Source organism: Anarhichas minor, unplaced genomic scaffold, assembly GCF_050575085.1.
Source record: "Anarhichas minor isolate MPS153535 unplaced genomic scaffold, ASM5057508v1 ptg000027l, whole genome shotgun sequence".
Classification (NCBI taxonomy): domain Eukaryota; kingdom Metazoa; phylum Chordata; class Actinopteri; order Perciformes; family Anarhichadidae; genus Anarhichas; species Anarhichas minor.
The window spans coordinates 13,056,830-13,083,471 of record NW_027466473.1 but is presented as its reverse complement, the minus strand read 5'-3'; the positions used below and the strand labels follow the sequence as shown (position 1 = coordinate 13,083,471).

The 26,642-nt window shown below is 42.8% G+C and overlaps 1 protein-coding gene across 3 annotated transcripts in view; it reads right to left on the bottom strand.

Moving 5' to 3' along the window:
- dclk1a (doublecortin-like kinase 1a) overlaps positions 1-22,496 on the bottom strand; it is a 38,738-nt gene extending 16,242 nt beyond the window's left edge. For 2 of the 3 annotated variants that reach the window (XM_076101862.1, XM_076101863.1), the window contains exons 1-4: positions 22,124-22,496; positions 20,951-21,300; positions 7,910-8,009; positions 4,259-4,387 (exon numbers count right to left, since the gene is read on the bottom strand). In XM_076101862.1, coding sequence (XP_075957977.1) covers positions 4,259-4,387; positions 7,910-8,009; positions 20,951-21,300; positions 22,124-22,484 — 940 coding nt within the window. In that variant the 5' untranslated portion in view covers positions 22,485-22,496. The remainder of the gene's footprint in view (positions 1-4,258; positions 4,388-7,909; positions 8,010-20,950; positions 21,301-22,123) is intronic. The other variant, XM_076101861.1, reaches the window with a different exon arrangement.
- Between the last annotated feature and the right edge of the window lie 4,146 nt (positions 22,497-26,642).

Below are 26,642 nucleotides of genomic sequence, written 5' to 3'. Positions count from 1 at the left end.
AAAAAAGAAGAGCAAAAGCCTCAAACTGTTTGTGGAATATATTGCGTCGATATGCAGCTGAATTAGGCCACTAGCGACCAAACAGGAGTTCTATTATTTTTTTATGCCAAAGAAATGAGCTGGTATTTTTTCTTCTTTTCCATCTTAACACATAATAACCCCAATAAATGAATCATTATCATCATCATCGTGCTCCGTATCACATGTGTATCTTATCACACAATTATTTTAAGAACCACACCTCATCATACACATCCTGTATAGTAAAAATGGAACATGTATAGTGACAAACACAACTGGTTCTTGACACATGATAACAGATAGAAGTTTGTGCATGCTCGATAATCGCTGATAATAAAAAGAAATTAGCCTTTTGACACATGTTTGGGGCAATTGTTTCTATGAGATAGGCCAAACACAGTCAAACATCGCACATTTATAACGGCTGAAAGTAATGAGATTGTTTTTTTGTTTTTTTTATATTTCATAAACACAAAGCTGCCTGGAGGCAAGTCATTATCTTGCCTTTAGTGCAAATATCAATACCAGAATTTGTCTCTATTGCAGCCTGTTAGTTGGTTATTTGTTACGCTTATCTGTTTTCAGAAAGTATATTTGTACCCTTCATGAGTGGGGGTGAAGGCTGCAGGCATCATGGGATTGCAGTTCAGAGTGTCACAGCTAGCAGCAGCTGGTCCTCTGGAGATACTCTGGATTGATGTGTGGGTTCGGCCGCCCTGCACACTTCCCCATCGAGTCTCAGCCGTCATACGGAGTTGCTCATGACAGAAAGGGAAAAAGGTGAGACCCCGAAGTATCAGAAGTGAATCTTGCTGACACCATCTGCACTTCTCCGTTAATTTTAGCTGACATGAAGCATCAGAGGAGACCCAGAGACAGATGGCGATACAGGGAGAGAAAGTATGGATGAGCGCAAATTGTTTTCTCACATTATTTCGGGTCTGCATAGGCACTCAGCCGGGGTTGTGAGATCATCACAGAATGAAGCTCGAGTGATGACAATGTCAGGCTGACACACAGCAACCTGCCCACGTACACACACAAACCTGAGAAAACATAATATATTTAACTTGCGAGGGGGTGAATACCTTTTATAAGCACTGTATACATCATTATTTTACATCTAATTTTACAGAATAAGATCCTCCGTCTGTCTTCTTTGTGTGCTCCTATGAGTACGTGACTGTCTGTCTGTCCGTCCCTCACACACTCTTCTGCCCCTCAGTGGTGTCACGGTCAAAGCTTCAAAACACACACAACATGAGGAGCAGCCAGACACGCAGAAGGACACCAGGTGGTGTTTGACAGCACACGTGTTGTGTTACATGCTCTTTAACTTCATCTCCCTCGCTCCACATCTTCTCTGAGTGCCTCCTTCGACCCAGATTATTAGATGTGATAAAGAATGTTATTAATGCTAGCTGAATGGAAATTGCATGTGGGACTTTGAGGCTGTGTTTTTTTACCTGTATGAATACCTGCAGCAGCGTTTAAAACGAATGGCGATTTCTATTGTGCTCTCTCTCCGAGTACAAGAAATAACAAAATCCTATCAAAATCAATAAATAGACAGAGCTTTCTTGTCTGGCGTCCAACTTTTAATTTCGTCGCCAAGATCTCAGATAAAAAGGTTTTGAGTGTAGCTGAAGTTAAATAACTGACAGTCATCACATTTTGAATAATTAATCATCTTTCAGCTAAGTGCATTATTCAGTAGAGTTAATGGGTTTAAAGCCCTACATTATTATTTTATTGAATACAATGAACACAGTGATGCAAACCAGACTGAACTGTTTTAGCTGGAGATTAGATTGGAGTGTCGTCAATTAAAGTTAATATCTATCTTGTCTGCAAAAGATGAACCTGTTGTTAGTGTGCTGTAAAGTGCATTAGACCACCTTAAGAGTTGCCATTTCCTCTCGGTGATTTCAACTTTGATCATCGAGGTTTTAGCTCGAGGACATCAACAAAATCTGTTTTATTACCGATTAATCTATTAATTATCTTTTTGATGAATTCAATTAATAATCAAGTCACAAGTCAAGAAAATGCCAACAATAGTTCTGGCAGATGTTTTGTGTGATAATAAATAGCAAATAAGTCGAAATGTAAAGTTAAACACCAAATCAGAATACAACCGTAACAGTGAATCTATGAATTTGGTGTTATTTCTCTCATCTGTATGAACAGATATCTTACCCGTGTGAGATTTCTGTCTTTTCAGTGGTGAGACAGGACTCTAGTGAGGCCTTCTTGTGAACATATAACAGAATGGGCACCTCTAAGAGCCAAACGTCACACAGTATCAGCTGTTGTTGACTATTAGCATAGGATAAATTGTCCTAAAAGGAAGGGGGCATGGTGTGTTTTTAAGGTGGAATAAACAACAACTCCTCAGATGATATTGACTGTTAGTTAACATTAGAGTACAAAAACAGGCAGTGTCGATCAGGGTCAAACAGCAGATCAATCAATTATCTCTCATTTCCTCCGGTCGCTCCACCGTGACCTCGACACATAAGGGATGATGTGTCAGGGGATGAATACAGTCAACAACAGTCAACAGCAATCTGGGAACATCTGATGATGTTAAGTAGCGGAAGCGGCGCCAGAAGGGCAACATTTCTCAGACGTTATCGCGTCGGGACAGTCTGACTCAGGGACCAGCTAGGATCGAGCGTCAGTCAGCTACGTTCTCCACTGCAGGCCATTTCACAGGAAGTCACGACCATATATGGCTGTGACAGACTATTGTGTCTGTAGCTACATGATCCTACTGTGCTATGTTTCCATGGCAACCAAGACGAGTCAGTCTTTTGTTTCCTCCTCAGTCTCTTATTCTCTCTCTATCTATCTCTCTCTGTCTCTCTCTCTCTCCCTCTCTCTATCTCTCTCTCTCTGTCTCTCTCTCGCGCTCTCTCTCTATCCTTCTCTCTCTCTCTCTCTGTCTGTCTGTCTGTCTCTCTTTCTCTATCCCTCTCTATCTCTATTTCTATATCTCTCTCTCTCTTTGTCTGTCTGTCTGTCTCTCTCTCTCTCTCACACACACACACACACACACACACACATCAGTATACATCTTCATTCCAGACTTGTTTCAGCCAACAAGATCAGATAGCGTATGACTCACTCTCATAACCTTTTCCCCAAAGTTTTCCAGCCATCCCCGTGCAGAACTTTCTCTGTTCACCCCAGCTGTTGATGATCTCCTCCCCTCACCTTTTCCTCCACAGCTCGACACAAAACATAGAAACAACTGTTGGTTTGCATTCTGCAATGCTGCATGGTGTGTGTCCGTGCATGCTTGTGAGCTTCAGCAGCAGGTGGAATGACTTCCTCTAGGGGAGTTTCTGTATGTTGCATCACCCATCGAATCATCCCCAACACAAAAAAAGGTCTCTGTGCACTCAAATCCCAAAATAATAGCAGGAAGGATGAAAAGTCAAGTGTGCTTTGCATAAATAGGCATTTTACACACAGCCAAAGCTCAAGCTTTGCAATCACGAAGATCACCAAGTCCTCACCAGCTTTGAGCCAGACACACACACACACACACTTACACACACACACACACACACACACACACACACACATGAGCTAGATACAATTGTTAGAATCAATGCTCTATTTTATTTGGGTCTGTTTTTGTGCTCTGCTGTTGCTTTTTTGAGCCATTCATAAAAGCATCATTATCAGGCACAAACAAAGTGGCAGGTAGCAGTGCAAGCTCCCACCATTTTATTACATTTCATTAGTATGGCAGGTGAAGAACGGCTTGTGTGGAGCTGCAGGATTGAGTCACCAACCCCTTTCCCTCTACTTCCCTTCTCATCTTAACTCCCCCTCTTTTTTTTACCTCTCTCGTCCTGTCTTTTTCTCCACTCCCTTGATAAATCATTCTCATTTGAATTCATATTCAGAAGACACAGCTCACACACACACACACACACACACACACACAGTAAACACAGCCAGACACTCCGCAGAGCTCTGATATCATTGCAGTATTTACTCATACTGTTTTCATTTGCTGCGACGTTGATTAAGTAATAAGCTAGAAAATACTAAGCAATCACATGAGGAAGTATACAAACAACTCCCAACTGTGTCCATCAGGTCTGTGAGACTGCACACACTCCTCCTCATGCACGCACACACCGATGCAAGGTTACCTAAAGGACAATGACACCATGCCGAACTCCATTAACAAATGGGTTCCTTGAGAGAAAGAGGAGACAAGATGAAGAAAGTAACTTACTGGATGCAGGGGACTTGCTGCGTTGTGATTGGATGACAGTCCTGGGGGAGCCTCGGGTCAGAGAGGCAGTCATCTTCCCATAGGTCACTGACTTCATGATACGACACTCTAAAAAGCACAAAGAGAGGAGAGACAGGTGTTATTCATCGACTCAAATAGTCGACAAAACCTACCGTATACGTTTTGGAAAAGCTTACAAATTCTGGATCTTTAGTGTTTAAATCTAAATCCAAACAAGGTAGAGACTGAACTGCGACAAGTGAAGGAAGAGAAAACTGCTGTTGGCACAAACAAAATGATGCACCGTGACATAACATTGTGTTTTGACACACACTTAAATGAAAAACTTTCACAAAATAACAATTGAAACACGTGTCTGAATGAAAATGCACATTTTATGGATTTCTAACCAACTATTGTTTTAATAGTTTTGATTGGTTTTGACCTTTTGTCATGCAAGAGAACACCAAACCACTAATGTACCAACACAGCTGTAATTGGTTTTACCTTCAGGTCCCCTGCAAAAATGAGTTCTGACCTTCGCTGGGCTCGCTTTCCAAACGCAATTATTGTGATGTTTCAGGAGTGACAGCTCTGACTCACGGAGGTCTGATATTTTAAATACACACACATCCTGATCGATGAGCCATGTACACACACCCTCCCTGCCTGCTTCAACCCCAAAACGTTGCTCCTCGCCTGTTCATTAACCCAGCCCCATTATAGCTCATTCCCATTTTAGACCAGCGAGAAGGTGAAATTGTGTGTGTGTGTGTGTGTGTGTGTGTGTGTGTGAATGAGAGCTTGGGTGTGTGTTATTTGCTTGTGTGGCAGTTGTTGTGGCCCTGTGATTAATGTACAATGCGGAGTGTTAACATGATGACAGTGTGCCAGAGCTGAGGCAGAGACGATAATTATATAGTGATGCTGAGAGGAGGCGAAGTTGTCTGCAGCTCTGACTCTGACTGTCTCACTGTCTGCTGCGTTTGTCGCTCTACTTCCCCATCTGACTATTTCTCTGCCTCGAGCCTCCTGGGCTCTGCCTCTTGCTCTCTGTCGCCCAGAGCAAGAGAAGGTGTCAAAATGTGCTCTCTTGTCTTCAGGGACAGTGTGTGTGTGTGCGTGTGCGTGTGTGTGCATGTGTGTGCATTTTGTATCAATGACAATCTGGAGACAAAAATCTATTCACACACTGTGTGGGGACAAAAATCGAGTCCCCCACAAGATACATTTTTATAAATTTGAAAATAAGCATTTACCTTTGGGTTAAGCTTAAGACTTTGCTTTTGGTGACAGTCATATACATACAGGTACATACATGAAATTAAACCTCTGCATTTAACTCATCGCTACACAAATTTTGGCTACGATCGATACTTTTTTAAAAATCCTTAAAAATGTACTCTTAGTTTTGGTTTTTATTACATTGATGCCATTGTAAAGACTTACATTACTTTCTCACTTCACTGGAAGTTAGTCTTGCAGAGCCAAACCTATCTCCAACGTGACCTGCTGACCTGTCTCACCGCTAAAGAAAAGTCTTGCTTCACACACATCATTCTGGTATTGTGGGAAAACATACTCTTGTATGTTTATATTGCTTTAAACCAATCACAAACCCATGCGTTAGGAGGGTAGAATATGGGTATATGTCTGCCATTGGATGCTTATCTCACGGTGCATTCTCCTCTCCTTTTTTTTGCAAGAGCACCATCGCTGCATCCCGGGCTTTGCGCCGCCCAAGGAGATTGTGATTGGTTTAAAGAAATATAAACATACCAGAGTATTTTTCTCTCCGATACCAGAATGATAATGCGTCTTTGGTGTAAGTTTAAGTATAATTTGTAGCCTGAAGCCAAATACGGAGTAAATAAATTGTGTAATATTTTGAAAACTGAAGGCCATAAAAGATAAACAGGGTGTCTCCTCTCACTTCAGAAAATAAAATGTTAGCCACAATTGGTGGAGCCCATGCGACCTTGTCAAACCATTATGAAGTATTCTGCCATGAAATGCAGACTTGTACTTTAAATGCTTCAAGAAAATAGCCTTTATATCCTTCAAAGCAGACACAAACACAAACAGCAGGGAAAACAGAGGACGTGGTTGCTGTACTGAGAAGAAGATAACAAAAAATGATATAGTGGAGGCAGCTAACCATTATAGTTTGCAACTGAAAAAAGAGTAGTGGGAAAGAGAGGGAGGAAAAAAGAGAAAGAGAGACAACAAGGGGAAAGAGGGGAAGGATGGTGACCCAGGTGGGGTGAATATTATTTAATGGATGAAGGGATGAAGGGGAAACAAATGAATTGAATAAACCTTTGAACAAAAGCCAGAGCACACTAACTCATGTAGCAGACAGGAAGCAAGATGAGAGGGTGAGAATACAAATGAGCACTAAATGGCAGGAGTATTCAGACGGCGATGCAGAGGTGGGGAGACAGACAGAGAAACACAGATGGGTAAAGCGAGGACAGGACGTCTCCTCAGCAGACCTCGGCGGGGAGACTGGCAGAGAAGAGGAAGAGGAACAACAAGGTTAGACGATGGCTTAAGTGCAGCAGAGGATAAGAGAGGAGAGGAGGAGTGGAGAGAGACAACAGAGCGTAATAAACTGGACAGCCAACACAGACCTCTGCCACCTGAACCAGAGAGACACGTCTGTACAGGGTAGACAAGGACTACTGTGAGACTGAAAAGATGTGATGGATGTGGATAAACAAAGAGGGAAAGAAAAAAGAAGTCACCTTGGAGAGTAAAGAAGATTCAAATTGACTCAATAAAAATTCAACAAATAGAAATAAAATGAAAACTAGTGCACATTTTTACATGCATTTCCTTTTTATTTAATTTACTGTGTTATAACGAATGGGAAAAAAACATACTTATTACGCTTTTGTCTTTAATAACTGAATTGTCTTAAATTGTAACTTTTTCATGTCGCATTAAAATGTTTTTCATTTAATTATAACACAAAATATACACACAAAATAAGGGAATACATAAAGCAATGTGTATTGTATTCCACGTTATATCTTAGTTTGATTTGTTTTCATTTAATAATTTAAAATCTTTCATATTTTGGCTAATAAACAGAAAGTAGCACATTGATTTGGCCTTCATACACAGTTATACAATTTGCTACCGTACTAAAATAAAAGGGTTGTAGGGTAATAAAGTTTCTCGATTGATAAGGGTTTTAAAAACAGAACTTGCACACAAACATCTTAATGAATACATTATAGTCTGAACTTGGAAACAGGAAATGGAAGATTTGTCAATTACAAGAAGTCCTGCAGATTCATTTTTTGAGAAGTGTGGCAGCGTGGACAACCTTTTAATCATCAAAATGTTGCCGAATGCACTGAACTAGAAGGTAATGTAAAACCACATTCTTGAAACTAATACTCCCTAATTTTTAGAATTATTGAAACGACAGAATAATGTATCACAAAAAGTCAACTATTTTATCACAATGTGATTGCAATAAATTACCAAATGCTCAACTCCAGAAAACAGCATGCAAAAACAACAACATTAAGAAAACACAGCTGGGGGCAGGAAGAAATAATGGAAGTCAGATGTGAAATGTCAGCATGGAAATGTCAGACCACCTACTAGTAGCCTCACCACTCTCATCCAACATCAAGTCGTCTTGGTAGCGGAACTTCTCCGGTCCGCACGCCACAAAAACGTCCTCATCGCCAAAGAAGTCTTGCAGACATGACACCTGGAAACAAAGACACGCGGATGAGTTCAATCATTTTTTATTCAACATTAAATTCACTTCCAAGTCATAATGCAAGTCAATTGAGCACACTTGCTCTTTTTCACTCCAGTGGCATCGTTCTACGTTTAGGGGCTGAATGCTTTGTTCAAAGAAAACCTCAACTGCTCATTTTGTTGACGGAAAGAAGAGGTTCATGCAGCAATAGTTTCCCAGCTGGTCGGCAGATTTATAAACGACAATTCTTGAGTTAGACTTCTATCTTCTTTACTTCAAAGCTACTGATGCTCTGCACAAGTATACACTGCATACTAGAATACACACACTAACACACTGCTCTGAGCATGCTCACAACATTGACTTTCCCTTGACATGCACTGAGCCCAAGGACACAGATAAGGAACACCAGAGGAGTCTGTCTGTGCATGCTTGTTGTTGTGAGTCTGTGAATATCCGTGTGCATGCCTCACATGTCCCCCGAGCTCCAGCACGGTGTTGTTTCTGCACTTTATCAGTCTTTCAGCGACTATAATGAGACCTTGCTGACTCACTAATTTGCTGATTCGCTGCAGCACCGGACATCCAGAGCGAGCAAGTGGGGGGTCTGTTCCCTGAGGACTAGCATCTTATGAATGGTAATGAGTAACAAAGGAAAGAAACTAAAAGACGAGGGAGGGAGGGAGCATTTGTGAGCTACACAAAGTGGTACGAGAGAAAGGGCATGAGGCAGAGAGGAGTTTAGAGATTAGAGAATTTAGAGATTACTTTTGAATAAGTACAGCGCTGACTCACAAGAATAAAAAACGCTGTCTTAATGAATCACTGTCATTCTTTGACAGACTCCATACTCTTAAGCTAACATCAAACAGTGCCATGCTGACAGGCACTGATTCATTCAATCATTCATACACCTTCAAACTAAGCTCTTAACATTCTTTCCACACAAGACATGTGTTGTTTTAATCTATAAACTCACCCTTAATCAGCAATGGGATGTTTATTATGAGAAACGGGCTAAGAAACACGCTGCTCTTCATTGTTTTCTATTTGATTAACTCAACAGCTAATTCCATGTCTGATCCAAACTCTGCATGATTTTCTCAAACAACTTTAATTACACCCCACAGGCTACCATCACATTTCAATCCCAAGCCATTAATATTCCAAATCATATCTCGCCATAGGCAACGGTAGTCAGAAAGGGATTTAAGGGAAGACAACAGTACTATGACGAATCTCCAACCAAAAACCTATTAGAAGCAATTACAATTTAGGCTGCATGCAGGTCTAGCACCGCCTGGAGTTAACACTCAAACAAAAAGCTACCTTCATTGCCTTTTCATGGCAATTAACATCCAAGAATCCATTTAGACTCCTAATAGCCACAGATCAACAGCCCAAAAAGAGTCACAGCTGATATAACAGCATCATCAACGAAATACCCAATAAACAGCGAAGAGGCAGTTCTCTGTGTGTGTGTGTGTGTGTGTGTGTGTGTGGAGATGGGAGTCATACTCCTTTACCCCCCACGGTCTCTAAATGGACCGACGGGGGTACAAAAAACAAGTTTAATCTTAGACACAGACTCTGTGGAGAAGGGATCCATTTCATTTAACTTTTCAAATCAAGGCTTGTGTGTGTGTGTGTGTGTGTGTGTGTGTGTGTGTGTGTTCTGCGTACATTCGAGCACACGTCACATGACAACATATGTTTCTGCACAGGCACATATGGATACGTGTGTGTGTGTGTGTGTGTGTGTGTGTGGAAGCGATATTATTCTAGTTTCATAACAGAGTGCATATTGCCTTGTTCCCTGACATCCCCTGACAGCGTGCTGGTGCTTATTTGAGGGGCGAGCGGCTCCACTTCCTAACAAGGTGGCAGTGATACAGATGCTGGTGCTGTTAACGTTTGCCCAGTGTGTCAGCACTGATGGGTAGCCATGGGCACGTCAAGAGTGCTGTTTTGTTTAGTTTTTTTTTACTGTATTTTCACGTTATTTTCATTTTTATATCGATTGCTGTTGCATAGTATCTGTTGTTTTTCCACTTTATCTGTTGGAAGCTTGTAGAAAAGCTGGTTTTAAATACGATGTGTTTAAATGGAAGGGTATAATCATCCATTTTAAGCTTGTGGTCTTTTGAAAGGCCCATGACTTTTATTCACAGCAGGATGTGTGTTTGCTGCTGTGAGTCAGTCTGAACACGTCCTCAGGCCTCGGCTGCTGCTGCTGCTGCTGCTGCTAGAGTCAACCAAGAGGAGGTTGCCCAAAATGAGGTCCTTTGAAGCTGCTTTACCACGAGATAGAAACTGTAGCCCACCGGTCATGTCGGGTAAACAGGGAGGAAATAACACATGCAGAATATAATCAGAAGGATGAGGACAGAGAGAGTGGCAGTGTCTTTGTCTAAGGCAGCTTCTAAGCACTTTTAAGCTGAGGGTCAACTAATATGGAGCATCACACGAACAGATACTGTATATTGAGAGGGGTGTGAAAAGTATGGTTGCCATGGTGATAACGCCCTCCAGGCGTTGGTGCATGGCTGGTGCGTGCCACTGACTGCACAACGGGCACACTGTGATAGAGCTCCATCATTCATATTTGATCTACTATGTGCACGACACTCTACAGAACTGTGTCATTCACAGAAATCCACACACAGACACATGCAAGTGGCTCGTGGCCTAGTTTGTATCGAAATGCTCGTGCAGTATATGTCCAGAGGGAGAAGAAGAGCAGACAGATGGACCAATGAATGATGGGGAGGAGACAGAGCTGGTAGAGGTGAAAAGAGAGTGGGGAGGGGGGGGGGGGTCATCAAATACAGTCAACGATGAAACCAACTAGCCGAATCCCCCGAGTTAGAGGGGAAACAAACAGAGAGAGGGAAACGAGCAACAGAGGAGGGCATCTATTCCTGACTGCCGCTCAGAGCCCTTCTCTGAGCCTGATGACAAAACACGCCGCTTTGATGTCTCTGGTGCTGCGTTCTCACAGAGAACCAGTGCGGTTACACAACATCCACCGCTGCTAAAACAAGGACAGGAAAAAACAAACAAAGAAACTGAGGAAGAGACGGACTAAAATAAGATGATGAGAAAAGAGCAGAGCACTGGGGAAATTGGCAATTTCATAACTCTGCCATCCCCTCTCACGCATCTTTATTAACGTAGGAAATTAGCTCTAAGAAAGCACTTTTCCCCACTTTAAAAGGAACAACAATCAATTTACTCAGAATTATTTTGGTTGTGAGAAAAACAGAATCAAGACCGCAAGAGCAAGACAGAAGTTTGACCGGTTTACAGACTGTGTCACATCTCACATGCCTGACAAACAATCATCTTCCCTTATTGTCTACTGCCAAAATAACTGACTATAGTGAATCACGGGGGGCAAAGGGGCATTTGTTATTAAGCTGGTTATAATTGTATTTATTTAGCTTGTACAAAAGTATATTACTTCACGAGATGTATCCTCTTATGACCATCATCTCCTCCTGGAAATCTGTTATACAACAAAATGATTGTTCAGTGTGATTACTTCTCAGTAAACCCATTTATGCGCTCACTACGCCACCTAGTGGAGAATCACCAAACACCTACTAAAGTGCCAGATTTTGGGCAGATACTGTGGTGCAAGTCATATCATTAGCACAACATTAGTGCAAAGGTGGGTCGCAAACTGAGGTAGACAATCACTGCCGCCACATGGTGGCACTGTTAAATAACCACATGGAGTTGAGAGATTTACATGTCACTCAACACAACACAAATGCAACTGCAGTAGCACCAGAAAAGCAGGTTGATGGACAAGTTATAATGGTGTCGACTCACTAGACACACTAACCACCTGGACTTTAAATTGAGGATCAAACAGAAAGAGAGAGATAGGCATAGACAGTGCGATGCTGTAAAATCTGAGCGGCTCTTAGTTTGGTGTATGATTGATGGCGGTGAAGCTGCTGTGCAGAGTTTTTGTTTGGGTGCTCACACACACACACACACACACACACACACACACAAATACACACACAAAATGAACATACTGTATGGTGAACACTATCTCATCTCACTTTTGATGAGAACACACAAACACATGGCCATACACAATCCTAGCTGTTATTTTGTAAGGACATACACAAATGACTATTCAGCTACAGACACTGAGCACCCCCGGTGGTGCAAAATCGTAGCTGTTTGTGTTCAGACAGTTCGTCTGGTTCTCGCCTGCAGCTCCTGTGAATCAGCTGCTGGGAACAATGATCAGTGACAACTCTGCTCACTCTGCTCATTTGGATTGTCTATTTCTGTCTCCCTGTCAGATTACAGATCTACTTGAGAACTCATCTGTCAGCTCCTCGCTTTTTAGTGGGAGTTTCTGACAGCCACTGTGTGGGGGAACATGTGTGTGTGTGTGTGTGTTTACCTTAATTAGTTAGTAAGTTACACTTAGTGCTGAAACGATCAATCGATTAGTTAGTTGATCAACAAAAAATGAATCGTCAACAATTTAAAAAAACGTTCAAGTCATTCACAAGGAATAATTCTAAATATTTCTTGGGTCCAGCTTCTCAAATATGAGCATTTGCTACTTTTCTCTGTGTTTGATTGAGGATATTGGAGTACGGACTGTTGGTTGGACAAAACAAGACATTTGAAGACATTTCCACTGGTATTGGGAACATCTTTCACTCATTTTATAGACTAAACAACTCATCCATTAATCAAAAAATCATATTAATTGATAATAAAAAAAACATTAACTGCATCCCTGGCTACAATACACTGAAACAATTCAGTGATGATTGATGTAACTGTTTTTGCGTGTGAGTATTCTTTTTAAACTTGGTTTAACTGATAAGAAACAGAGGCATTTCTCTGAGACTAAAATAAACAGAAGACTAGAGAGACAGACAAAAAAAGAAAAGCAAAAATGAGATTGGAGACTCAACCGCTAATCTCCTGTACCACAATAGATTCACAGTGGTTACACAGAGGACATGGTGAGCTCAACATTATCCTGCCCACAGAAAGACCACATTTTGGAGGGACGAGCCGTTTCTGCACTCTGTCAGGGGAGATAAGCTCAGAGGAGCTGTCCGCGGTGCTGAATCAACTGCAGCTGGCCGGCAGGGCACGTTGTGCTGCTCGGAAACACTAACCACGGAAAGAGACAGACAGATGGAAGCGGGAAGACAGGCAGACTGACAGAATAACAGACGGCCGTATTGATACAAGAGAAAGGGAGACGGAAAGAGAAAAGAATCTGTTGCAAATATGCAGAGCATCTGAGGTGAAGGACTGAAAAGGTGCAAAGATATGACAAAGCTTTAATATTTACATACCACTGTGTTGGGGCTGCAGCAGACACCACCAGTGTTTCAGAATTGCGTGCAGTATGTAGCCTAGGGGCGGGACTATAATCAATATAACTACATGGATTTGACATTTATTTGCAAAGAACAGAACATTTTATGTTGTGGCAAAAGCTAAACATTACTGTCTTTAAATGACAGTCATCCTTTAGAAATTAGCAGTGCTTTGTTTGTTTTTAAACAGGTCAAAACATTTACAAGTCATTGAAGTACTGCACGTTCACAGTATGATTATATTGCCTTGTACTGTATTATTGTGATGATTGCATAATTAAAATGAATGGCACATGTCCACTTTTGAGGAAAGACATACACTGACATCCATAGAGCCCACAGACCAATCTGCACTTAAAATATGCTGTCAGCTGGTCCTGGAGGCTCTGTAGGGTTACTTAGCACAAACAAATCCTTTGTCACTCTCAGGAACATATAGAGCGTATTCATATATATCTGCAGGAAGATTCTCATTCTCACTCTTGAAATTAAACTGACAAAATGCATTTTCTTATTTCTCCGGGAGAATTTAAGTAATCCCCTCCCAGACCTAGGGGAGACACAGAGTCACAGGCAGGCAAAGAGCCGCGCTGACTGACAAGAGAAAAGTTAGACAGAAATCAATCTGAAGGAGGCAAGAGGGAAGGATAAAAGCATCTGCACCCCTGAGGGAGAATTCGCACGCCGCATGACCTCCCGCTGCGTCAATCAGCACACTGCGCAGAGACAACTGACAGGGAAACGACAGCAAAGGCCGGGAAGCGAGGGAAGTCAGGAAGAGCTAAAAAAAAAAAAAATACAAATAGAGTTAAAGAGAGCAGCGGTGACATGAGGCTAACTGACTGTGCAGCGACCGAGTTGGCATGCTGGTGTTACTGCGTTCACCTCAAACCAGCACAGCAGACTGGCTGCTCTCTTGCGTAACAACTTATGTAACAGCTTCTGCTCTCCACAGAGTGAGAGGAAACTTTCTTTTTGAGCTGTGTTTCTCTCAGAGTGTCTGAAGGGAGCCAATCATGAAACGAAAAAAAGGAATTATGCAATGTTGTTCCAATAAGGACATAAATCGGATGCAACATCAGCCTCAACTTCCCTGCCTCTCCCCAGCCTTTTCCCTCCAGTTTTTTCCAACTCTCTCTCTCTCTGTCTCTCCCTCTCTCTGTCTCTCTCTGTCTCTCTGTGTCTCTCTCTCTCTCCTCTAACCTCATTCCTTCACTGGTTTCTTTCATCTCCCCCTTATTGATCTCTCTCTCCCCCCTTCAGTCTGTTGGCTTTAATCCATTTTCAAGGATGAGTGTGCATGCGTGAGCGTGAGCTTGTGTGTGCATACAGATATATTATGAGTGTGCTGGATTAAGGAGCTGAATTTGTAAGTTCACAGGTTACTAGAGCGAGCTACTGACAGAAGAAGACATACATAATACTGAGTCGGGTGTCAGCAGGAGGTGGTTGAGTGAGTGACTTTGTTTCTTAGTTTAGTTAATTGACTTCAATATAAGAATTAGGGCGGAAACATCCTGCTGATTAGCCTTCAGATGTTTTGTTTTGGTTAACCAACAGTTCAAGAGCTAAAGATATATATAAAAACAACAAATATTCACATTTGACAGACAGGAAGGAGGGAATGTAAGTAAGACGAATCACTCAAATGATGAGCCTGTTTGTAAATCAAACTGTTTTGATTATGCAGTACATTGACTGTACATTTGAAAACTGACAAATTTAAGTACAATACAAGGTACCCTTAAAAAGTCCATCATGCAGACTAAAGTGAATTGATACTAACAAAGACACAAATAGATATTCATGGCTAGAAGAAAAAAATAATTCTGTGGACTGTGGTGAGTAGGCTCTGATGGCAGCTCAGAAAACAGCAAAAATACATCAAAAAATATTGAAAAAACTAAGTACTAGCTATTAAGAATTTTGTTTTGAGGTAGATAGTTTTTTATAGTTTAGTGTATATATATATATATATATATATATATATATAAGATGCAGGGGTTTTCTATTACTTTAAAATGGCAAAATACAAGAATTCTGCTATGTAGTGTATCAAAGTGGGACATTACAGTACATTACATTTTAAGAGTGTCCAACTTCTAAGGTATTTCTTAGCAAACAATTCTGCCTTCTAATTGGCTTGGAGGAGCATTACTCGTTCTATGTTTACAACCCTTCTAAGTGCCTCCCTACCCGAGTCACAATCAGACAAAAGCTCTGACGTTCGAGATGTCATGGTCCCGCTCTTTAAGCAACTAAAAGCACGGGGCTGGAACACAGTCTTTCAAAAGCAGAGTCGGTTAGGAGAGATTAGAGAATGAGTGAGTCATGAAGTGCATGAGTCAGACAGTGTGTGTGATGAAGTTGTGGTATGACTAGGTTCTCAACAGTCTGCCAGTGCTGGAAATGTGTGCCATCGATCCTAATTTGGCAGCAGGTCCTCTGACTACAGACAGCCCTCCAATCTGCTACAGTCACCCTCTGCTGGTAAACAGAGACACACAAGCTAACTGACAGACTGAAACAGAGGCAGACCGACAGACTGAGAGAAAACCAATGTGAAACAACACGTCCCGTTTACACACAAAAACAGCACCTTAAACGTACGATTTCTACAAGCCATGTATCATCAATGTCATTCACTGCAAATATAATTCACAGTAGCGAATACACGGTATACTAGGTGTATGACACACATTCACACACTCCCCCCTACACACACACACACACACACACACACACACACCATGCTGCTGCTGAGTAGCTGTGACTCAGCAGATCAGCAGGAGCAGATGGACTTTGCTTCCCACAATCCTCCTCTGCAGAAAAAGAAAGTGACATCATCAACACACAATCCAACAAGTAAAGATGAAGAAACAGCTAAATTGCTTGGAATATATGAGCAGAACATAATCCCTGCTCTTCACATAGCACGCAATGTTTTCAAGTGGCGTTGCCATAGCACCCTCTCTACAGTCCCTGCAGAGCTGGATGCAGTCCAAATTAGGAGAAAAGACGACGGGGTGAGGGCAACAAAACTAGGAAAAAGTGTGAGACAAACTGTGAAAAATGAAAAGGGCTAGAAAACAAAGCTAGCATAGTGTGGAAGAGGGACACACAGAGAGACAGAGAGGGGGGGAGGAGAGATGGAGAGACAGAGAGCGGGGGAGAGCGAACGATGCCATATGTTGCAGCTCTAGGATTTGGGGGTGCATGCTGAGTGTGCTAATTAAATGAGAACTAAATAGCCATAAAAACAATGGCATGTTGACAGCAAGAGACAGACAGACTTAGAAAAGTGGATCAAAGGAAGGTGAGAGAAAGAAGTTCAGAGGAAGTATGGACGGCTGATGGAAGTGAAGAGTGAAAATCTGTTAATAGGAGGAAAAGTAAACATTGCATAAGAGGAGAAATAATGATGCAGATGGAGAGAGAAGCAGAAACAGTAATGGGCGGAGATAAAATGAAAAGACAATGGGAGGCTCAGAGAGAAGGAGGCTGCAGAGAAAACACAAGATAAAAAGATATTAAAGTTCTTAAGCCTTGCCAACAAGGAGAACAGGCCAACAATGCAGTTTGAGAAGTGAGAGCTGCACTGCAGATAGTGAACAAGTGGTTCTTCCACACTCTACTCCTACATAAAGCCTCTACTTAACATGGACCGTTTAATTAGTGTGAAAACATGCCACGGTACTATGGGTGCCATATATAACGAACGGACAGAAAACAATGCTTGTCGGAAAAGGGCATTAAGTCTGAAGTAACCTGTTTACATTAGGAATGTTGCTAGAAGGACGGATCACATCAAGTTGAATGGCGAGGAACATCATAAGCAATGGCAGAGAGCACTTTAGAGCATGAGAAAACAAGCAGATCTAACAAGGTTGATTCATCAACACAAGTTTCGGGCGTGTCAGTCCAAAGAAAGGTAAATCATTTGATATGGCGAGAAGATAAGTCTCACAACTCCTGTCAACATACTTCACACACAAATAATATGCCCCAAAAAACAAGGATACACCTTAACAGTCGTGCAAAATAACTGGTATTAACCAGGAAAAAATGTTTGGCATTTGGATCAATTGAAAGTGTTGTGTAAGCCCTGTATTTTTGGCATGTGTGGTCAATGTGGGAATGGTACCTCCTGCCCATGCTAAACCCACTGAGCTACAAAAGAGCACATTAATGAGATACTCAAAAACAGAAGGCAACCAACCTTAGACGACTAAGTGGCATCGCTTCATGCACTGGTTGATAATCGCCTGCAGTTAACGGCTAGTGATGCATGAGCAGAAATCTAGATGAGTCCATTAAAAAGAGTGTGTGTCACTATCCGTGCCTAAGTGTGTGTGAGCCTTGCAAGACTCAAGGCTGTCAGCTGGGGTCCGACATTCTCTGCCTGTGTGCATGTCTGTGTGTGTTTGTGTAAACAGAGCTTACGTGTATTAATAGGCCAGCAATGTCCACGTTCTAAGCCACTTACGGGTCGTCCCTCTTGTTGATCGGACCAATGCAGCTACACTATCGCACCATGCTACTGTATGACATCACAGCGGGTCGGACGGTTCCTAAGCAACTAGATGAAATCATCATAGAAGCCGGCCAAGGTGAAGAGCTGGCTGAAAATGATGAGGTTGTGGTAACCTCAAAGGAGAGGGGACTGAGCAAAACATATCAGCCATCATATACAGTGAGACCTGATGAGACAGTGGCAGAATCAACGGTGGGGGGGGGGGGGGGGGACTTGATATACTCTTCCTCACTTAGCCGGTCACATTACAGACGGAAAGACGATATCCAAAACGATCACACTAGAGTAAGCTCAGGGAAAGCAGGCAGAGTATAGGGCGCGTATCAGATGTTCACAGCCTGTCATATGTCGTCTCCTCTCTATCCGCATCTCATTATCAGTTCTCCCAGAATATTGCCAGATAGGAGATGCTGTAACAGTGCTAACAAATATCAAAACCTTTTTTCATAGCAAATGGGCGTATAAACTGGGGATTTTTTTTGGTACTGACTGAAATGTCTTCGTAGCGACGATCAAGTGCTGCAAGGTGGAATTGAATGCGTGACAAGACTTGGAGTCTCATTTTCATATATACGACATATATTATATTCTGTATTTCATTTGGGGAAAGTTTTTGTAAGGCTGCTTGTGTTTGGACATTTAATGTTTGAGAAGTTTGGGTCCCTTTGTAAAAGAAAAATATGGATTTGTCCGAAATACGCTCCTCAAAGCAAGGTATCAGAAACAGTAATGTTTTGGTATCAAAATTGAAACCCAGCGATTGGGAAGAGAATAGAAAAGCCCCAGTGCAGATGTGTACACATAAGCACACACATAAATGAAAAGGCATAACAAGCAGACAGATCTGCTTGTTATGCCAGGTCTCGTAGGCTGTCGCAATCCTTGAGAACTATTGGAGACAAAGAGAAAGAGAGGAAGAATATGGCTTTGGGGATGTGCACATGCATCCTGCCTCACTGTCTCTGGCCTCATTACAAGGGTTAATGAAAGCAAGGAGCCTGAGCTCTGGTGCTCAGATGCTCAGACGCTTTCTCTCCGGGCTCTGCGGCTCTGCTGGGACTCAACGTAACTGGCAGTGAGGCCCAGAAACCTACTTCTGCCGTGGGCTCAATGACTGACTCAGCTCAGCTGACGCCAGCAGCCCACGCACAAAAATACACGTACGCACACATGCATGCACCTGTGCACACACAGACACACGCATGTACTCTACTTAACCCTTAAAGTAACCTTATCCTGGTGCGCACTCATATTCAATATTCAAGTGGTGTTAACATGCAGTGTGTTCACTTGTCATCCTATCCCTCCTGCCTTGACTCCTACATATGTTATTGTTAGGCTTTTTGTCATTCAGATGTATGGACATAGTTTTTGTAATTAAGGTTGTATGGAGTTTTTTTGTTATACTAAGCCTGATTCTCTCGCTCTCGTTCTGTGCAATGCTCAAGTTAACATGGATTAACCACATTTCATAGGGAGTTTAATTGTGCTACAAGCTTATCTATCGTGTTTTCTGAGACCTTTCACCTCTTCAGAAACAGAAGGCTGCTCAGGTCTTGTCCAGGATTTACTCTTATGCACAAAAACACGCACGATCCAGTCTATTAACTTCTGTCGATTCCCTTAATTCTCCACTTTTCTGTTCTCTTAATAACATAATCGCAAACCCTCCCACATGCATTAGCCCACGCACGCATACATACAAAAAGATGAGAAGGAGCTGGTTCTGCACTCAGCCCAACCCAGCAAATTTGACAGTGAGCGTGTTACCATGCCTACAGGTCCAATCAACATTGTGTCTAAAAATAGCATAACCATAATAGTCTTACTCCTATTAGCAGAGGGGTGAACTGGGTGAGAGCAGAGTTTATTGTGCAATCTCAAAGATAATCGGAACCAAAGGTGACCGCAGAGTTAGCAGGTATTGTGCAAAAGCGTGAGTTTAATCCCCAACAGCAGGTTTCTCAAGGAAAGCCTGATTCTGGGATTGTATTGGCTGGTGCTGGGATCTAACAGCAGGTCAGGTCAGGAACTCTGGAGTGACTTCCTACTGGTTTAACAGTGGATCACTAAACAGACAGCATGGCTTCAGAGACAGGACGACACGCCAGTGCCAACACATGAAGATTAATGTTTTGAAGTGGGATTAATCCTAAAACAGAGTATTAAATGGCAATTAAGAATGAAAAACCCATAGGGCAATGACCGTATTCATGAGGATGAGTCACAAATTGGCCATTTAGGAGATGATTACCACTGTGCAACACAAAATGGCAGGATGCCCTCAACGTCAAACGCAATCTGTTTCAAAATAGTCGGTGTCGTTCTGATGCTGCTGCCAGGGGAAAAGGGTGGTTCTGGAACGCTTCATTCAATAACTTGGAGCTTCGACATGACATAGAGAGAGGCACAGACTGGAGCACACAGACAGAAATTATGATGATGGGGGATGGCATGAGAGATGGAAAGGTGACATGGCGGCAAACAGGAAAAGACGAGAGCGCCAAAACATGTCACAAACATAACCAGAAACTCTGACATGCTGGCAGAGTCGCTGTCTTACTCTCTGTGCTTTCCCCTATTTGACAAATACACACAAACATGGATGTGTGCCAGCACAGACGTGGTGTGTTTGACTTCATTCAACTGCAGCAAAGGCCAAGTTCAGTGCTATTTCCACATTGATTTCAGTTGTGTATGGAGAATACGTGAATGGGTCAATGCATATGTGTGTACAGCCCTGTTTTGAAGCGTGTTCTTTTTATAGCGTCTCCCTCTGCAGCTGAGAGAGGGAGCTGAATAGGTGGGTGGACTATCAAGAGGGCCGTGGACTCTGATTCGGAGGCAAAGCCCTGGCACACATTCGCTGCAGCGTAGTTGAGAACCCAGACTTTCCCATTCATACATTTCTTTCATCTTTACCTTCTTTCGACCCCTTTCTGCCTATGTGTCACTCTTTCTCGTCTATTTCTATTTGCTCTGTGACACTTTCAGTTCACTCATAGCTGATGATGTTGATTGTTTGGCCAAAGATTTCTCACCAGTTTGCCCTCCAGTGTGTAGATCTTCTTCACCACTCCGGAGTCAAGCTTGATGGCTTCAGTGATGTCGGTCAGGACTTGTTCGTAGGAATGGGCCGTCTTCTTGTTCAGAAGGATCCTCACAGCTTTGCGGGGCTTCACTCCGCTCCGCACCACTGTCACAAGCTTCGGACGTATGAAGTCCTTGATTTCGCGGCTCTCTGGGCCACCGGCCTTGGCGCTGCCCAGAGAGGGGGGCCCGCGGGAGGACGCAGCCGAGGCCTTGACGTTCACAGACCAGTTGGGGTTCACGTTTTTTGTGTAATCCAACTTTTTGTAAGCTTCGATGGAGCTGCACACATAGCTGTCACCTGTTGGGGTAAAGGGGAGGAGAAGAAAGCAGGGAGGGGTTACTTACAGAAACCTTGGAGGGAATTAGATGAGCTTCAGAAATAACAAAAAGGAATGAGAATCTCTACTGGGAGAGAGAGCAAATTGTGAAGAATATGACAGAATACAGGGAAGAAAGGTAAAGAAAGGAAGAAGGCAGATACACAGGCTAGCTACTTTTGCTCCGTGTAACATCTCGTAATCAAGCAACAACTCTATTATTCTAGGAGTGAGCAGCATAATGCATTAATGAATAGATTGAAAATTAAAAATATACTGATTTAGGATATTTTGCTGCCGGATTTCCTTCATACCTCTCAAAGGCTAAATAGCGGCCACCACTTGTAGTCCTTCCCATGTCACTTCTTAGAGAGTAAAACAGATCAGGAGAGAGATAATCTGAGCCAAAACATATGTCTGTATCACCATATGGCCATCAAATGAGTGATAGGCCTATAATCTTCATAATAATCTAAAGCGTGCTTAGCCAGTATTATAGAGCAGTGGCAATACATATCTTGGTGAGCCTTAAACCTATAAATTATTGCTCACTTCACATTCCCCACAGTCTTAGGTGTGTTACTTTATTCTATACAAGAGGGAGGTGAGTAGGGAATGATCACTTGGCAGCTGACAGATAAGGCAGTGTTTGTTCTTTTAGAGGAAGAGATGCTTCCACACATTTTAGATTGGACTGCTCTGCTGATAAAGCCACGCGTCCAGGTGCATGAGAGGAACGGATGAACCTGCACATTTAAAGGGGTAGTCCCCCAGGTGTGCTGTAATGCCGTTGAGGCTACCCACCTTCTACCAGCAACTCAATACTGGTGATCTTCTTGCAGCCATCCAGGGTGTAGATGGTCCGGACGCCCTGTGGCAGGTTGACGTTGTCGGACAGAGAGCGGGTCAGGTCCGCCAGCAGGGCGTCAAAGGTCCGGAACCTGTCCGTGGAGATGGCGTATACTATCCCGTTGAAGTACCGGTCTCCGTTGCGGTAGAAACGCACCTTCTTGGCTCTCTTCTCTGTGGTCAGAGTCTTCAGGGTCCGGGTCCGGTACAGGCTGCAGTGGGCGCTGTGTGTTGGACTCGGCACGCCGTTGAACTTCGCACTGGACCGGCCGTGTCGTTGACCTTTGTCCCGCTCGTCGAAATGCTCCATCTCCATCGCGTTGCCGAGGCTCACAAGTACGGCCGTACTGTCTGGCAGGGACAAACAGGAGGATCAGGCCGCGGTGAAAAGTTTTCCTCTAACGAACAAAGTAAACAATAGCAAGCGGTGCCGCAAAAAAAGGAAGAAAACCAACTGGAGAGGTTCGGGCGGCTGGTAAAGGAGCCAGCCGGTGACCGTCAATGGTGCACTGTCTGAAAATAACTCCCTAATGACAGATTAAGTGCTCTTAAGCCGAGCAGTGGACAGCATGCCTCATGACGACTCACACTGTCAGTCACAGTGCGCCTGAGTTGTCCCGAGGCGCAGATGGATGCAGAGAGATCGGTAGTCACGAATCAATAACAGCCTATCAATTGTCCTCTTTATGAATAATCAGAACGCGCAGTCGGACGACCAGCAGCCGGGAGTCAATATAAAAGTGCGACACCGAAATAATTAGCACTTCAACAAGGATTCAGATAAAGACATTTTACTTTCTTGTCTGCAGATCAAGACGCGTCAGTCGTTAAGAGAAGTGTGTTTTCAAACAACGCTGCAAATGACATATTAAAGTATGAATTGCTTTTATATCAGCTGATGATGAGCGCGTTGACAGCCTTACCTACGTGAGCAATTAACGCTTCTCTGACGGTCACCTCCAGTGTGACTGGTGCTTTATTTCCCCAGTAGATATGACAAAAAAAAAGGAGTTCAGTGAGCTGGTCGCTGACACTGGATGCTGGTAACGTGTGGTCCTATCCTGGCTGCGGAGAGCCCCCCTTGTGCGTCCCTTGTCCGGTTAACTAGCCCCACCACCAAACACCAGTGTGCGCGTGTTTATGTGTGTGCGTAGTGAGCCAAGCAGAGGCTGGACTGGAAATGAACTAGGTAGGCAGCTGCTCCCCCCCTCCCATTCTCTTTGCACCCACCTTCTCTCTCCTCCTCAACGTCACTCTGTCGTGATTTCCATTCAGCGCCCCCCACCCCTCATGTTAGAATGCAAACCCACGCTTCCCACTCGTGCTGGGGATGCTGCTGGTCCTGCAACCACCCCCAGTCCCGAAGACACGCGTCGGCCGGGGGGGGGGGGGGGGGGGGGTCGATCTTCCCTCTTTTATGACAATTTATTTTTCCTACCTTAATTGAGTATCTTAAATTTAATTTCACATATATGCTATGTCTACATGTTTGTGAATATGAATTACTTTATTAAGTATAACCTATATTTTGGTGTGTAGGCCAATCACATCTCATCAAAACCATGAGACTATAAGCACAGAGCAGCATTATGTTTAACCCACAACAACATTTGCACGTGAGATGTTATGCAACACACTTACTACAAGTATACTCTTAGGGTCTCAAGGCAGCTACAACCTAAACCGTTCAATTCAAACTATGCAAAGCAGCTTTCAGAGTGAGCCAAATGCAGTGTGACAAGTATGATTTTTACCCAATCTCACGTATTTATCTCGTGTATAAAGACTCAATTTGGATTACATGTCGAAAAGATTTCAACATACTAAGTTGAGTCAAACAGGACTCCATAAATCGACATGCAGAAAGAGAGATGAGGGCTGGAGAGGATGCTGCTCTCTCATTGTCATAAGCTTGTTTCTTCCTATACCTCTGAAGTTTGTTTGCATGTGATGGCAGGAAATAGGCTCTCTGAGCGATGGAAGTGATAAAGGCCACTGACCTACATCCTGGCCTCTAGAGACCACCCATTTCTGTTCCATCACCACTCCCTGATGAACTGTACTGTATGTGTGTGCGTGTGCGTGTGTGTGTGTGTGTGTGTGTGTGTTACCCAGCATTGATCTGTGCCAGTGGTGGTGAAAGTTGCAGCCCCATTCTCTTAAAATATTGTTCCTATCATTGTATTAACAGGGGTTTAACAGGTGGAAGACATTGCTTTATGTGTCAAACATTTTACTGATTTAGAATGTAAAATGCTCACGTTCTTTGACTCACGTTTGATGCTTCTTTTAGAAGGTCACATATCATAATACTTTCCGGTTCACTAATCCAGAACTTACATGAATATATCTGACATTTCAATGATCAAATACAGTGTGTGATTGCCTCTTTCTTGACTGCTTCCGTGCACAGACCTGCCTGTTTTACGACATGCACATGAATGCATTAGAATGTAAGAATGTAAGAAAAATAAAATGCTATTTCGGTGAGACACACACACACACACACACAAGGACCCAGCGGGCATCACAAACTGAGAGCTGATCGGTGTTCCTGTCTCAATGAATCCTATGGGGAAACAGAGCACACATGAAAAAACGTGTCTTTACTTAACAGCACCGTGGTCTCATTTCAATTCTTAATGCATCAGAATTTGCAATTCAAATCTGATATTTGTCAGTGTCAACATGTGTTCATTCACCATAGGGACATTGAAATGGATGGATTTGAGCATTGCTGTGAATAAATACAGGCATTTCAGAGGTTAAAGCATGATTCAGTCTTGAGTGCAACTCTGTATGATGATATTGATTGAAATATGCTCTCTGCACCTGGAGCATGACTAGGCTTGTATATAAAGAGATAGAGAATTTTGGCATTTTTGACTAAGGCTATCAAAGTGCCTTTGGGGGCACATTTAATGTGGATCAGACTGATCTGCTGTCCCTCACAAAAAAATAACCTTTTCTCAGTGACTCACGACATTGTGACTCCAAAAGTTGTTTCAGAGACACTAAAAGAAACACAAGAAAAGCACCACTTAGCACATCTCTGCTCACGCATTTTCGTGAAGTGAATGGTAATAAAAACAGAGATCATTCCGATGTGGATGGATGGACTGATGGTTTACATAGTATCTAAATAGTGTCTTAAATCTGTCTTAATTTCACAGCCCAAGAGAGAAATTTAAAAACCCACCCACTCAGACTGTTGACAGATGCTACTGTACAAAGATACTCAATCCATTCTGTCACTGCATCTTTATGCTACAAAACAAAGTCTGTCACTATGACACATCATACAGATTTTAAGATAAGAGTATAACTCAAGACAATTCACATGCATATTTGGCTCACCCGTGCACATGAATGCACACTTGCAAACTAGTCTTTTATACACACACTTTTGCACGTAATTGTTTGCAGCACACTGCAGTGAGTGCGGTGACTGGAGCATGGGCAGTGGTGTGACTTGTGGTGTTTTGACAGGTACCGTAGTGATTTGTCACCGTGTTTCCCCTGTCAGCTGGAGGCATCTAGGTGGTTACTCTGTGGCAGTGTGGTTCATGGGCCCGGACGCAGAGAGTTGTACTAAAACGAGCTTGTGCATGAAACGGAGAGAAAAAGAGGAGACGGGGGAGAAAGAGGTGGTAGAGAGTCGTGTGCCGTAAATGTGCTCACTCTTTCAGAGGGCAACATGGACCAGCCATCTTTAAATGAAGTCATTAATCTAAGACAAACAACCAGTCACTGCAGCACATGAATGGATCGCACACATGGTCCACCAACTCTATCAGAAACATGAGTGGACCTGTAAAGGGAAAGTACACCCAAAAACACAATTAACACTGTGCAGTTCTAATGATTGTAGACAAGACATGAGACCATGTCTTTAGTACAGTACAGTATTATTTCAGATCAGTTTTTAAGAGCCTCCACACTTCTTCACAAAAAACAAATGAAAACAGCTTCTGGCAATTTATTCTATTCGCTACTGCAACTCATATGGATACTTTTCCAACACCTACGTTTGTAAAGGTGGTCAGTGGGTGGGACGGGGGTGACTGGTTGCTCTGTGGATGAACTACATTCGGAGAGAGCGGTGGATGTGGTGTTGCTTACGTAATACAAGTCGTAGGAGTTGTTTTTGAAAAAAAGAAATGTAGTGACACAAGAAATGTCAGACTTGGCGGGCTTCTGGCACATTAGGAGATGGCCGTGCTGCCCTCGGACCCTGTAATATTCCTCCTACATACTCTTTTTGCTGAAACAAAAAAACTTATAAGGAAATAATAATGCCAGACTTATAAATGTAACATGTTATACCACTGTATTCATCAATTGAAAAGGAACACGGAATAAAACAGCACTGACTGTGGCACATGGCTAAATAACCTTCCTCACAATCGTCTTTTGAGAAATGTAAACAAAGTCAGATAACCTGTTTTTTTTAAAGGATTGTGTTTCAGGTCGT